This window comes from Jaculus jaculus, chromosome 6 (genome assembly GCF_020740685.1).
Source record: "Jaculus jaculus isolate mJacJac1 chromosome 6, mJacJac1.mat.Y.cur, whole genome shotgun sequence".
NCBI lineage: Eukaryota > Metazoa > Chordata > Mammalia > Rodentia > Dipodidae > Jaculus > Jaculus jaculus.
In genome coordinates this window covers 139802845-139818130 of record NC_059107.1, presented here as the reverse complement: position 1 = coordinate 139818130, position 15286 = coordinate 139802845, and the positions used below count along the sequence as shown (strand labels likewise).

General features: G+C 38.0%; 1 protein-coding gene across 1 annotated transcript in view; it reads right to left on the bottom strand.

The window, feature by feature from the left end:
• Cfap54 (cilia and flagella associated protein 54) overlaps nucleotides 1–15286 on the bottom strand; it is a 290039-nt gene that overhangs the window by 209123 nt on the left and 65630 nt on the right. The window contains exons 20-23 of the mRNA XM_045152254.1: nucleotides 12354–12530; nucleotides 6276–6368; nucleotides 5898–6083; nucleotides 197–333 (exon numbers count right to left, since the gene is read on the bottom strand). Of these exons, the coding sequence (XP_045008189.1) occupies nucleotides 197–333; nucleotides 5898–6083; nucleotides 6276–6368; nucleotides 12354–12530 (593 nt within the window). The remainder of the gene's footprint in view (nucleotides 1–196; nucleotides 334–5897; nucleotides 6084–6275; nucleotides 6369–12353; nucleotides 12531–15286) is intronic.

Below are 15286 nucleotides of genomic sequence, written 5' to 3'. Positions count from 1 at the left end.
TTTTCCTGACTCAAGCCAGGAGATTTCTAGCAAAAAATGAAGATCTTGGAATGCACACTTTTATCATTCTGACTAGATATAATTTTAAATGGACTGCCTTAACATGATAATGAAAATACATTCATTCAGGGCTTCATAGCCACCACCTATAACTTCAGTAAACAAATTAGTATTTTAAAATAATCTTTATAATTACCTTCTCTGCGTTACTGTCATGATATTGCTTAAGCAAATAACAGACTGCTCATCCTGAGGGGGTGAAGCAACAAAATAATCCCAAGCTGGTGAGAAAACTTTCTTGGCCAGCTCATAGCTACCGATCTGATAGGCAACCTGTAATGAAAAGCACATTATCTCATGTGATCTTCCAATCTGGGATATGGATATTTTAAAGCAGAATTCTAATATGGCCCTGTCACATGCTAATTTCATGTGCAGGTATTCCCACTTGCTGTTCTGTTTCACGGCACTGTGGTGAGGGAGCGAGATGGCCGCTGGTGAGAAAAGCAGATGCATTTTGAAATCTCTTTTATTTCTAAATTGCATGGAAATTTGAAACTCTGTAAGGATTTTTCAAATCCTCATAAGCAAAACAAAGATCACATCTGAGCCAAATTAATTTCATTTTCATCTATCTCAGCAGAGTGCTCCATTTATTATAGATACTGTTATAATGAACAATCTGTTCCAAGAGAAACAATCAAATTTCCCCAACCTGATATATGAAATCTACCTCATTCTTTTCTCATTCTGACTGACACTTTCAGTGCTTTTGTGCAAGGAAGGGTTCACAGCTGAAAAGCACAAAGAATAAAACAGAAACGCTTTCCAGGAAGTCCTGTCTTTTTTTTTTTTAATTTATTTATTTGAGAGCAACAGACACAGAGAGAAAGACAGATAGAGGAAGAGAGAGAGAATGGGCGCGCCAGGGCTTCCAGCCACTGCAAACGAACTCCAGACGCGTGCACCCCCTTGTGCATCTGGCTAACGTGGGACCTGGGGAACCAAGCCTCGAACCGGGGTCCTTAGGCTTCACAGGCAAGCGCTTAACTGCTAAGCCATCTCTCCAGCCCAGTCCTGTCTTTTTAACAAACTTAACAATTAAGCAAAATAATTTCAGTGGTGGAGTGCAGAAACTCGGGAGGACCCATTTCTTTTGATAAAATACATGTCTGTAAAGACATTTCTAAAAGTGATCCTGTTTAAATGCATATATATAAAGGTATAAACATTCGCAGAATGAATTGTGTGCAGCTTCTAATCCTTTATGAAAGCAGGTCAGGGAAAAAAGAATAAATAAGTTCGTTGGATTGAGCATGTAAATATTGTGTTACTTGAATGTTTTCCACTCCTAGGAAAAAACATACAGAAACAGAATGTCTCTGGTCTGCCAAATGACTTGTCATAATTCACCGACCAGCAAGCTTTCGTGAAGCTTTTATTCTTAGCTAAACACGGAAGGAGCAGATTCTGCAGTCCTCCGGGATGGCCTCAAATGCCATGTAACTAGAATCAAGGTAAAGGCATAGACCACACAAAACCACAGAGAAGTGATAAAGAATAACTACTGTGGAGATTTGGAAGATGAAAATGGAGGCTTCAAAAGGGAAGGAGTACTTGAGTTGAAACTTAAGGCAAGAAAAAGATCCAGGCTGGCACAGTTTTGATGGGATGCGGGAAGAACCAGTAGTGGAAATGACCACAGAACCTTTAGGAGAGATTGGAGAGATGGGTCAGAATTTGAAGAAAAATGGGCAGTGGGGCATTTATTTCTGTCAAAATGCCTTGAAAACAAGTTGAAACTTTTCTTGCATGTGTGTACATGATATGCATATGTACATGTGTTTTCAAATATGTGTGGGTGCAGTTGTGGAATGTATGCACATATGTACACATGCATGTAGAGGCCAGAGGTCAATGTTGGGTGTCTTCCTCGGTCACCCTCCACAATTTTTTTAAGACAAGTTTTCTCACTGAACCCAGAGCTCACTACTACAGCTAACTAGCTAGCCAGCAAGTCACTAGATTCTCATGCCTCTGCCTGCTCAGTGGTGGAATTTCAGGTCGTCTCCTTGATGCCCAAATTTAAGGTGAATACTGGCGATCCAAATTCAGCATGCTTGCATAGCAAACACTTTACCAATTTAACCATCTCCCAGACCCAGTGTGAGTATTTTTAAATAATAAGTACTATAGTAAAAAGGAATTAGGCCCCCCAAAACATTAATTAAATATTAATTAAAAATATACTTGTGGAGTCGGGCCCAGCACTCAGGAGGCTGAGGTAGGAGGATTTCTGTGAGTTTGAGGCCACCCTGAGACTACATAGTGAATTCCAGGTCAGCTTGAGCTAGAATAAGACCCTACCTTGAAAAACCAAAAAGAACATATATATATATATATATATATTTGTAAAAGGTTCCTCAGGAAAAAAAATTCCAAACTGACTAAGTTGCTAAGTTTCTACATTAATGGGAAATTTTGTTATCCATCTGACTTTATTAATGTTTATCAAAGAACTTTGAGTAAAAGTACAACTTTAAAAATCCCCAAAACCAGGGCTGGAGAGATGGCTTAATGGTTAAGCGCTTGCCTGTGAAACCTAAGGACCCCGGTTTGAGGCTTGATTCCCCAGGACCCATGTTAGCCACATGCACAGGGGGGTGCATGTGTCTGGAGTTCATTTGCAGTGACTGGAGGCCCTGGTGCGCCCATTTGCAATCATTCTCTCTCTCTGCCTCTTTCTCTGTCTGTCACTCTCAAATAAATAAAGAAAAATAAAGAAAAAAAAAACCCCAAACCAGATTAACTAAAGGTATTTATGGAAATATGTTTATATTTTACTTTGTAATATTTATGATGTTTTAATGAACATAGTTGTCTTGAAACTAATACTAACCACTCTTATGAAATCTGAATTATACTTTCAGAAGAAAAGTATATTAAGTTGGAATTTAAAAGCTTAATCTTAAGTTATAAATTAAGGAAGTTTAATAAGTAAGAAATTTTTGCTTTAGCCACTTAACATTTATGAGAAAATGCCCATAAACTGTCATCAATAAACTAGAGAGCTGCAGATATAGTGTCAATAAAGAAACACAGGTCATTACTTCGTGACACTTCTCATTACCACAGCAGTATAGCTTGGGCTTCATTTTATTAACTTTCAATGAAAGTTCTGCCAAATGAAACCCAAGAGTCAAACCACTCCCTGGAGAAAAATTAGGTCTTGATGAAATATTCAGTTATTCACACTAAGTCCATCACTGCAAATTAGAGAATATATTAAATTCCAAAGAAATCAAAATATCAGAAAATCATGAGCCAATATGACATGTTACACCAATGCCAGACAAATCCTAGCAATTCTGTCAATTTAATTTTCTTTGAAAAATATGATCATATAAAAAGCCACTGAGATCCAAGCTTATAATACTTATCAACTATTAAGAGAAAAATAGCACAGTAGAAATAGGATAAATTTTAGAATAGCCATCTTCTCCACAGCCAACAATGGCTTAAAACAAGATGCCTAAGACCTAAGTCAATGAGCCACTCTAATGTCCTATTCACAGGCGGCATGTTTTAAGTAAGACAATGGCTATTTCAGAGGAAATATGAGTCATAGGTATATTTATAACTAAAAATAACAATACAGTGTTTACTCTGGGACATTTGATATACTTAGTACCTGTGGAAGGTACCACTATTATCCCCACTTCACAGATAAAAATTAGTTGCTGATGGGAATGGGGAAATGGCTCATTGGCTAAAAAGTCCTCAGTCAGGCCAGTTTCGTGCAGCAGTGAAAAAAAAAAGACCCTATCTCGGGCTAGAGAGATGGCTTAGCAGATAAGGCGTTTGCCTCGCCTGCAAAGCCAAAGGATCCCGGTTCGACTCTCCAGGACCCATGTTAGCCAGATGCACAAAGGGGCCCACAGGTCTGGAGTTTGTTTGCAATGGCTGGAGGCCCTGGCATGTCCACATGTCCTTCTCTCTCTCTCTCTCTCTCTCTCTCTCTCTCTCTCTCTCTCTCTCTCTCTCTTTCTCTCTCTCTCTCTCTCTCTCTCCCTCCCTCCCTCCCTCTTTCTCTGTCAAATAAATAAATAAAAATAAAATATTTTTTTTAAAAAGAGCCTATCTCAACAGAGTGGAAGGTGAGTACTGACCTGAGCGGTTGTCTTCTCAGCTCTACCTGTGCACCTCCACATGTACACACCCACATGAGCATACATACTCACATCATGCCCAGACACAAAGATTAAAAAAAAAAAAAAAAAACACTACTTCCTCATACTTCCTCAGTATCACATGGCTACTATAAGAAGCTTGAACTTGAACTCAGAAATATCTGTCTCTATAGACCTAGCAAGTTCCCCTCTATGAAGTTCTTTAGCTTAACAGAATAACCATGGCTGGAGAGATGGCTTAGCAGTTAAAGCACTTGCCTGAGAAGCCTAAGAACCCAGGTTCAATTCCCCAGTACCCCTATTAGACAGATGCATGAGGTAGCACATGCGTCTGGAGTTTGTTTGCAGAGACTGGAGGCCCTGGTGTGCCCATTCGCTCTAGCTGCCTCTTTCTCCCCACCTCTCAAATAAATGAATATAAATAAATTTTTTTAAAAAAGAAAACAACCATGGATCCATGTAAAGACTTCCATGCAATGTTATGCATTATAGCTTTTTAGTAATAGCAAAATACTAGAAAATGTATAAATGTCCAGTAAAAGAATTATTAAGTAAAATATGGTATATATATTTACATATAATGCCACAGTCAGTGAAAAATACTTTGGGTGGCTAAAGAGATTGCTCAGTGGTTAAAGGCACTTTCTTGCAAAGCCTGATGACCTGAGTCCAATTTCCCAATTCCCACATAAATCCAGATATGCAAAGTGGTACATGCATCTGGAGTTTGTTTGGAGTTATAGGAGGCCCTGACACATCCATACTCACTCTCTTTCTGTCTGCCCTTCTTTCTGTCTCTCCATCAAATAAATAAATACAAATGTGAGCTTTAAAAACTGAAAAAAAAAAACGTGGAATATTCTTAATGAGGTTGAGAGATGTTGATTATATATATTAAATGAAAATATCATGTAATAATATGTATAATTAAAATTACACAGCATCCTAAAATTTATATATATGTATGTATGCATATGCATAGATGATCGAAAGATGATATATAGATAATAAACAGTGCATACATACATAGGCATGATAGATGATAGTTAGATAGATAGATAGATAAATTGATTGACAAATAGATGTACAAAGATGACAGGATGTCTCTGGGTCAGGTTTTCACAACCCTGCTGCTACTCACATTTTTATATTGGATAATTTTTGGAAGGCAGTGTTCAGAATTAAACTCAGGATATTGTACATGCTAGGAAAAATATCCTGCTACTGCTGAATTACATCCTCAGCATGTGTTGAATAATTCTTTATTGAGAGGGGCTGTCTCCATTGCAATGTAGGGTGCATGTCAGCATTCCTAGCCTGTACTCACTAGATACCACTATCTACCCACTAGGTTGTGACAACTAAGAACAGACATTGTCAGAACTGCCCTGGCATATGATCTGCTACTTTGGGTAGTAGCAAATAACATTTATTTTCTTCTACATGCCTTTTGATATTTTTTAAATTCTCAAAAAATATTATATATTACCTTTGTACTCTTGGGGAATAAATGTTACTATAAGAAAGCAAATTCACTAATAAGAGAACGGACAATTCCTATTTTATGGAACCTAAACCTCAATCATGAAAGATATGTATTATAGGAGATTTAAAATACCTGTTGTGATTTTCCTCCATTAGAAATTTTTTAGCAATGCTTAACAGGAAGAAATATACAGTGAAACAAAATGCAGCAAATTCTTGTACCTGTGTGAGGTACATGCGAGCAGTCACAGCAGAGAGGGGTGGGTAAATTAGAACTGGTTTAGTTGTCTCTCCAACAGCATCACCCACCAACTTCCCAGTGGAAGAATAGGCAGCCACTGCAAACACGTATTTTTCATTAGTCTCTAAGCCTTTGACTTCAAAGATGCTTTTACCATCGGCTGGTATCTATGAGAAAATAAGGTAATGAGACTTTTAAAACATAATTGGGTGAAGCTTTTTCTTTCACTGTTGGATCTTAGTTATGATTCAATTGAAACCTGTGTCAATTCACTGAAATAATAGATTCATAATGGGAAAACACACTTAGTTGTCATTAATAAGGCTCGGTAAGATTTCCTGTCATTGAGCATGACATACCGCTTCTCCAGAATTGGGGAGGTGATTATTGTTTAGCCTGACTTTTGCATAACTTCCTTCTGCTTTGCAACCCAATATGCAGTACCAGCACACCTGCAGAGGAGAGATGAGCCTGTCACCTGGAGTCTGTTAGCAGCACTGGATTGCTTTTGTGTGAACATAGCAAAAGGAATAAGTTTCTAAAGAAAAATATGAAATCTTTGTTAATAGTATATCTAAGTTTACAATACATAAACAGATTTAATCTACAAAGTGAAAAGCAAAGGCTTGTTTATCTAAGATACTCAAAACAAAAAAGCTTGTTGTTACTTATTATGACTATAATTAGTTGGGCAGCAATTATTAAATAGCAGCTCCTTTGTACTAAGTGTTAATGGGAGATTTTCATATACATTTTCCTTTGTTGTAGGTATGTATTCACTGCACATTGCAATGGGCTTCATAAAGACATATCCACATAATTATGTCATGAACTTTAACCATACTCACTCTCCCTTTACTCTCCTTCCCTCTTTCTGTTATTCCCATTCATCCCCCAACACATAGTCTTGCTTTTTTTCATATTTTTTAAGTATTTTATTTATTTATTTGAAAGAGAGAGAGAGAGGAAGAGAGAGAATAGGCACACCAGGGCCTCCAGCCACTGCAAACCGACTCCAGAATCATGTGCCATCTTGTGCATTAGACTTATGTCATTCTTGGGGAATAGAACCTGGGTCTTTTTGTTTCCCAGGCAAATGCCTTAACCATTAAGCAATCTCTCCAGTCCATTATTTGTTTTCTTAATGATGGCCATTCTGGGTGGGATGAAATGGAATCTCAACATTGTTTTAATTAGCTTTCTATAATGGCTAATAATGTTGTACTTTTTTATATGCTTAATAGCCATCTGTACTTTATCTTTTGAGAACTGTCTGTTCATTTCATTAGCCTGTTTATTAATTTGGTTGTTTGTTTTCCTGATATTTAGTCTTTTAGGTTCTTTACATAGTAATAAAGAGATGACTCAGTGGTTAAGTGTGTTTCCTGGGCAAGTATGAGGTCCCGAGGACCAGAAACCACCCAAGTTCAAATCTCCAGACCCCATGTAAGCAGCTGGATATGGAAGAGTATAGTCCTAGTCTCACAAAGAGAACTGGAGAAGTGGGTGCAGAAAAAAACAGAGTTCCAGCCACCATAGACTAGCACCTCTTTCCACAGGTGAGAGCATCACATACCATATGGGCACATAGATGTATGTGTGTGTGTATATATATATATCCCACACACATTTACACACAAGCAAAACAAGTTCTTCATATAGTCTACATATCCATCAACTGTAAGATGTATAGCTAGCAGAGATTTTCCCCACTCTGTAAACTGTCTCTTCACTTAATTGTTCTGATTGCAGAAGCTTTATAAATTCATGCAATTACCAATTTTTGGTTTTATTTCCTGAGCTATTAAGCCTTTTTCAGAAAATCCTTGCCTATGCCTATATTTTGAAGTGTTTCTCATATATTAGTGTTGGGTCTCATATTAAAGTCTTTGATCCATTTTAAATGGAGTTTTGTAAAGGGTGAGAGATATGGGTCAATTTCATTTATCTGCATGTGGATTTCTAGTGGGGCCACCATCATGTGTGAACTTGTGAACAAAGTTGCCTTTTTTTCAATATATGTTTTTGGCAACAATGTCAAAAAATCAAGAGGCTAACCTGGGTGTGTTAGTGCACACCTTTATTTTTTTTTTTTAATTTTTATTTATTTATTTGAGAGCAACAGACACAGAGAGAAAGACAGAGGGAGAGAGAGAGAATGGACGCACCAGGGCTTCCAGCCTCTGCAAACAAACTCCAGACGTGTGTGCCCCCTTGTGCATCTGGCTAACGTGGGACCTGGGGAACCAAGCCTCGAACCAGGGTCCTTAGGCTTCACAGGCAAGCGCTTAACCGCTAAGCCATCTCTCCAGCCCAATGCACACCTTTAATGCCAGCACTCAGGATGTAACATAAGAGGATGACCAAAAATTTGAGGCCAGCCTGGACTACAGAGTGAGTTCCAGGTGAGTCTAGGCTAAAGAAACCCTAAGTAAAAATATTTTTTAAATTAGGTGTCTAATATTCATATCATCTGTACTGTCATGTAAAATGAAGATGAATCACTTTGCTCCAGAGCAAACAGAGGTGGAAGTTGGCTCCAAAGACAACTTAATCTTGATGAACTTAAATTATGATTAGAAGAAAAAAGGTATCAGTGAAGGGATCTTCATAGCTTATATAACAATATATGACACAAGGGTAAATGAAAAATAGTATATTAAATGACATATATTTTTATAATGAAGTACTACATATGTGTATATATTAAGCCTGGAAGAAAATGTAGTGAATTATGGTATTGCTTGCCAAGTAAAAAGATAAAATTATCAGCAATATTTTCTCAATTATGTAACTTCCTAAATTATACCATTATTTTCATAATTTAAAAATAAAACCATCAGCCAGACACAAAATACAAATCCCATAGAAGCAATCAAACTTAAATTTGATTATTTTAGACAACAGCCCTTCTGCCTAGATGCCAAAATAATGGAGATACACTATTAGAATGAGATACATTCTCACTGTAGGGGGAAGGAAGTCAGCTGATGAATAATGGAGTTGACAGCATCGATAAACCATAGTGTGGGGCTGGGGGTCACCACGGTGGCTTTCTCTTCTACTTAGACCTCCCTGGAGGAGAAGCAGTAAGTGCTTTGTACAGCTATTCCTGCATCTCCTTCCCCTAGTCAACCCAAAACTCCTAATAGGGCCTGAACCCTAACTATGCACTGAATCACTTTTTAAAAATTATGTTTGCACAAAATCAGCCATTTTCTTTTCTTTTTTATTTTTTTCCTTTAGTTTTTCAAGGTAGGGCCTCACTCTAGCTCAGGCTGGCCTGGAATTCACTCAAGGTAGCCTCGAATTCACGGCGATCCTCCTACCTCTGCCACCACGCCTGGCTCTATTTTCTTAATTTACAAATACCCAGGCATGCCTAGCTTCAAACAATTATAGTTTCTGGTACAAGTGGTCGGCCTTTGTGTTTCCACAGGAAATTTTTCAGGGGAGGGTGATATATACCAGTAAGAGCACTAGCTAAAGACAGGATAACTTAACAGGGAGAGAACTGCTAAAGTAACAAGGAAGCTGTATGTACGGGGTAAAACTCAGATGACTCTCAAAAAAATAGAACTAAGTTCCCTTGATTAGTCATGTAAAAAGAAAGGGAGGAAGACTGCTGTATGACAGATCGTTATTGCTTTAAGTAATGCTATAAAAAACAGAATCCAGAGGACAAATGCTACCTAGAAGCATTTTTATAAGCAGATTTTATATTTTTATTTTGCTCCACTGGTGGAAACATCTTAGTTCAACATAAAATCCAAGGAACCAGCATGTAATTAGAATCAACAAAAGGAGGAGACGTCATAGACAAATTACTAACTTTGTAAATAAGATTTTATAAATGATGCAAATAACAGCAGCATTCCCAATGATGAAAACAGATTTTAATGAAATGAATGGCTTAACAAGAAGCCTTGACAAAACAAAAAATGGCGGAACTGCAAACCAGGAAATTTACTTAAGCCCATAGCACCACCTAGTGCTGAAATCAGGAAACAGCAGGTCATCTTTCTTGAGACAATTCTCCTAATATGTAATTTACATAAATTGCATATATGTGCCATTTGACAGGTGCTAGAACTACATGTCAAATATGAGGTTCTATGTCTTCCTATATTCAAGCATTATAAAATAAAATAGTCACTAAACTGAAATGTATAAAACTTAAGTCATGCTGGGCATGGTGACATGCACCTTTAATCCCAGCACTGGGGAGGCAGAAACAGGAGGATCACCATGAGTTCAAGGCCACCCTGAGACTACATGGTGAATTCTAGGTCAGCATGAACTAGAGTGAGACCCTACCTCAAAAAAAAATAAGTCTTAATTCGGTACTGATATTCCAAGATCAGTGAAACCCTGTTTTTTAGATTGATGTTATTTTATTTTAATTTATTTAATTTTTTAATCAGCATGCAGGGATTTCACTATTAAATTTTCAAACACAATTTGTTTTAATGGAGTCTCCTTCCCTGGTGGCCTCCCCACTTCCTTTCTGTTTACGAGGCACATGTGTCCTTTTGCACTTCCTTATCCCCCCTCCTTCTTCTCATGACTCGCTCAGTCGCCTTTCTAGCATCTTAGATTTTCTATTTGCTCCCCATTCTTTATATGCACTATAAAAGTATTACAAGCTAGGATGCCCATATGAGAAAAAAAACATGTAGTTTGAAAACTTTCTGAATATGGTTAACCTCATTTAATATAAGTCATTCCAGATCCTTCCATTTTTCTGCAAATTTCATTTTTCTTCATTGTGAAGCCCTACTTTGAACAGTTTCTCAGAAACTCCCAAGTTGAGATAAGGGTAACATTTATACTAGCATAACTATGTGTAAGATGAGCATTATTATTCCTACAATTAAGAAAACATGAAGGTGGTATCATTCTCTGATGTCTACCTCCCATTAGTCTGAAGTTCCTCAGAGAAAGAGGCACATTTTATCCATGTTTCACTTTGTACCTCAGTTACCTCACAGAAGTTGGTAGATCAAACACTCAAAAAAAAAAATTCCTTAACAGAACTAATGAAAATTATCACCAAATAATGTAACTGGTCTATAACTCCAATATTTTTATAAGCTTCACTATACATTTTAACACTAGTAAAAAAGAAATTAGTTAATATGCCGTGAACATTACACATTATCTCAGCTCATTTTCAAAACAAGCACACTTTACAAATGGAAAAAAAGAACCACCACATCAGAAAATGTGTCTGCCCTTCCTAAAGCTGTTCTTCTAAAGAGCATAGCTGGAATGTGCCTGAGTTCAAGGTCTTAGTGTGCAAAATGCCCTAAAGATAAATGAGACAAAATTTTACTTTTGTACACAGCATCAGAGTACACAATACTTATCATCCAAAAGAGGAAAATTAAATATTTAAAATATCAATTAGCCAGGTGCTTTTAATCCCAGCTCTCTGGAGGCATAGGTAATAGAATCGCTGTGAGTTTGAGGCCAGCCTGCGACTACAGAATGAGTGCCAGGTCAGCCTAGGCTAGAATGAGATCCTACCTTGGAAACAAAAACAAACGTATATATATATATATAGCTGGAGTCTATTTTTTGTTAGAAAACTAAATCTTGAGTTTTACTCCTATTTAGGCCAAGTTCCAGGACACTGTGGATGGAAGAAGAGGGTTAATCCATAAATGCATAAATATTTGTGATAGAAGATATGGTTAGGTTGGGCTGGAGAGATGGCTTAGTGGTTAAGCGCTTGCCTGTGAAACCTAAGGACTCTGGTTCGAGGCTTGATTCCCTAGGACCCACGTTAGCCTGATGCACAAGAGGTGCACGCGTCTGGAGTTCGTTTGCTGTGGCTAGAAGCCTTGGCGCGCCCATTCTCCCTCTATCTGTCTCTTTCTCTCCTTCTCTCTCCATCACTCTCAAATAAATAAATAAAAATGAACAAAAAATATTTTAAAATAAATAAATAAATAAAAGATACGGTTAGAATCGTGATTTGTTTGCACTGTAAGTCCATATGCACCTGGAAGATTTTCAGTTTCCACACTGAATCCCTAGTTTCCATCACTGGTTCTCACAGTAACTCCCCCTCTTCAGATGTCAGAGTGCACCTGATGTGAGTCCACTCCGTCTTGAGCACAACAGGATGTCACCAAACAACTATGTCATGGTGACAAAGATACATACATAGAACTGTTTCCCTATTGTTTCTCCTTACCATAAATTTGGTTAAAGTATGGCTTTATAGGACATTGCATAAGTGACATAAAAGTAAAAATAACAAGAAGGCACTACTTAGGTAAGACAAGAAAATATTAATATGATGTTCTCATGATGTACTGTGCTTATCAATAAGACTATCCAGATCCTAAAAGCAATAAAAAGACCTGCTCTTATACTCACAAGCACTCATGTTGCTCTGTACTAGGCAAAGCCCCTGAGAGGCAGCGTACCTTGACATCTGAAATGAATGGGGCAGGCTTGAGAGTCACAGAACAGTGGGATCGGGATAGCAGGATAGGTGGGGGAGGGATTCTGCTCCGCTTTGATTTTGAACTTTCCAAATACTTCTGATAGGAATACAGGGTATTTTGTTCTGCTTCAACCTTCTCAATTAAAGAATATGCTTCCTGTAATGAAGTGTGAAAAGAGAAAAATGCATTTCAAGAGCTGGTACCTCCTTTATATTTGTAGAATTATTATTATAGTAAGTATCACATTTCTGTATGCAGTTTCTTAAACCTCAAAGGGGAGTGTGTGTGTGTGTGTGTGTGTGTGTGTGTGTGTGTGTGTGTGTGTGTATGAGAGAGAGTTTACCTCACAAAGACATTACAATTTACACAGAAAAGCTACACAGGTACCTTAATGTAGCTTACCATATGACTTTCAAGGAATGAGACTATTATATATATAATTTGTGAAGTGAACATTATTCAATTTTTTTTTTTACTGTCAGCAAGAAGAAATAAGATAAACAGAAACACATATTCTAGAAGGAAAGGTAATCACTATTTTAAAAGGCTAGAAACACAACTGATATATAAAAAGCAAATCTAAATAATATTTCAAAAGGAAGGCTAAATATAACATCATTGATGGATAAATTTCCTCATGATGCCAGCACAAATGAATTACTCATTGAACAGTAGTTAAAATAATAAAGAATTAGTAGTTTAGTCTTGATAGTCCCAAGTAAGCTAACTCTATATTTGTATTTATTTTTATAAGACATTTGAACATTTTTAGCATCTATCACTAATTTTAAACAATGGCCTAGCAGGGCTGGAGAGAGATGGCTTAGTGGTTAAGGCACTTGCCTGCAAAGCCTAAGAACTTATGTTTGAGTCTCCAGGTCCCACATAGCCAAAAGCAGTGATGCAAGCGTATAACATCGCACATGAACACAAGAGGGCACAGATGTCTGGAGTTTGTTAGCAGGGCTGAAGGCCCTGGCGTACTCTTTCTCTCTCACTCGCTCTCTCAAAATAAATAACTTAAAAAATGGCTCATCAGTTAAAAGCAGTTCTGTACAAGCATGGGAGACTTTCCCACCATGATGAACTACATTCAGGAACTTTAAGTTAAAATAAACTCTTGCTTCCTTAAACTGACCTTTGTTGGCTATTTTGTCCCAGTAATAAGGTAAATAATACGGCAAAGATTATTTGTTTGTTTTTTGTTGTTGTTGTTGTTGTTGTTGTTTTGTTGTTTTGTTGTTTTTTTGAGGTAAGGTCTCACTCTAGCCCAGGCTGACCTGGGATTCACTATGTAGTCTCAGAGTGGCTTCAAACTCATGACAATCCTCCTACCTCTGCCTCCTAAGTGCTAGGATTAAAGGCGTGGGCCACTATACCCAGCTTTGTTTTGCTTTTTGAGGTAGGGTCTTGCTCTATGCAGACTGTTTGACCCCATCTCCACTTAGCCAACCCTACAGGCTCCCCATATTTGATCCCCAAGTCTACCTTGACAGATCCTGCTCTTGCCAGCCAGCTGGACACCAGTGACTTGCGACCTGACCCTAACATCTCTTTGCATATCATAAGCCTCAGCTGGAGTCAAAACCTTTTTGATTTTGGCCACAGACCATCACACAGGCATGTCTCCCACTGGCTCTCATCAGTATCATCTACGGACTTTGTTCAAAAAATCAGAATGGTCCATCCCCAACACAAAACAAAACTCTCCAGAGGCAGGACTTGAACATCTTTGTCATTAACAAATGCTGAGGGTAAATTTTGAAGTATAGCAAGGACTGAGGACCTGATTTAGGTAAGCAAATCTACCTTTCTCTCAGTCTCAAGTCTGCTCAACCTCTGGCTTCCTGCCCTTCATTGATTCCTCCGAATACTTGCTGAGGTGCAAAGTTCTCCATAAGACTTTTCATAAGGATAGCCATATTTTCTAGCCTTATTTCCTTCTCTATTATTTTGTTCTTTCACAACTACCTATCTATCCCACGTAAGGCTCTAAACCAAAAATTTCACTCATCCCAATGCAATTTCCCCTTCCAAGAGGATCTGACATCTTTGCTGGTTCAAGAACTTCTCAAATATTATCTCCTTTTACGTCTCTATGACAGCCACATTCTTTCAGGCACTCCTTCCTTGTCACTTCATGCTATCTTTATTTCATCAGGAACTATAGCATATGTCATCTGTGTACATGACTGTCCATGTGCTATAAGCATTGTGTCTCAGTGGCAGGGACATTGTTTTACTTATCTTCTTGGGTTGAATCAATGTTGAATGAAAGTCTTACTAACCTACCAGAGAGGAGGATGAGCTTGAGTACAATTTATTTTAAGCTACATGTTTAAAATTCCCTGACTGGATCTTTTTTTTAACTTAAGATCTCTAACTCAGATCCTATGGCCCAAGTTGATACAGGTTAGCAGAAGGATTAGCATTTCAGGCAAACAGTGATCATAAAAGAAAAGTCTAAAGCAAACTTAGTCAGTGTGGTGGTTTGATTCAGGTGTCCCTCATAAACTTAGGTGTTGTGAATGCTAGCTCCCCAGCTGATGGAGATTTGGGAATTAATGCCTCCTGGAGGGAGTGTATTGTTGGGGGCGGGCTTATGGGCTTTATAGCCAGTTTCCCCATGCCAGTGTTGGGCACACCCTCCTGTTGCTGTGGTCCATCTTCTGTTGGCCAGGGGGTGATGTCCACCCTCTGCTCATGCCATCGTTTTCCCCTGCCATTGTGGAGCTTCCCCTCGAGCCTGTAAGCCAAAATAAATCTCTTTCTCCCAGAAGCTGCTCTTGGTTGGGTGATTTCTAACAGCAATGCGAACCAGACTGCAACAGTCAGATAAATTCCATGAGACTCAAGGCAAACTCTAATGTTAATTAAAAATTAGAATCCTAGGGCTGGAGAGATGACTTAGC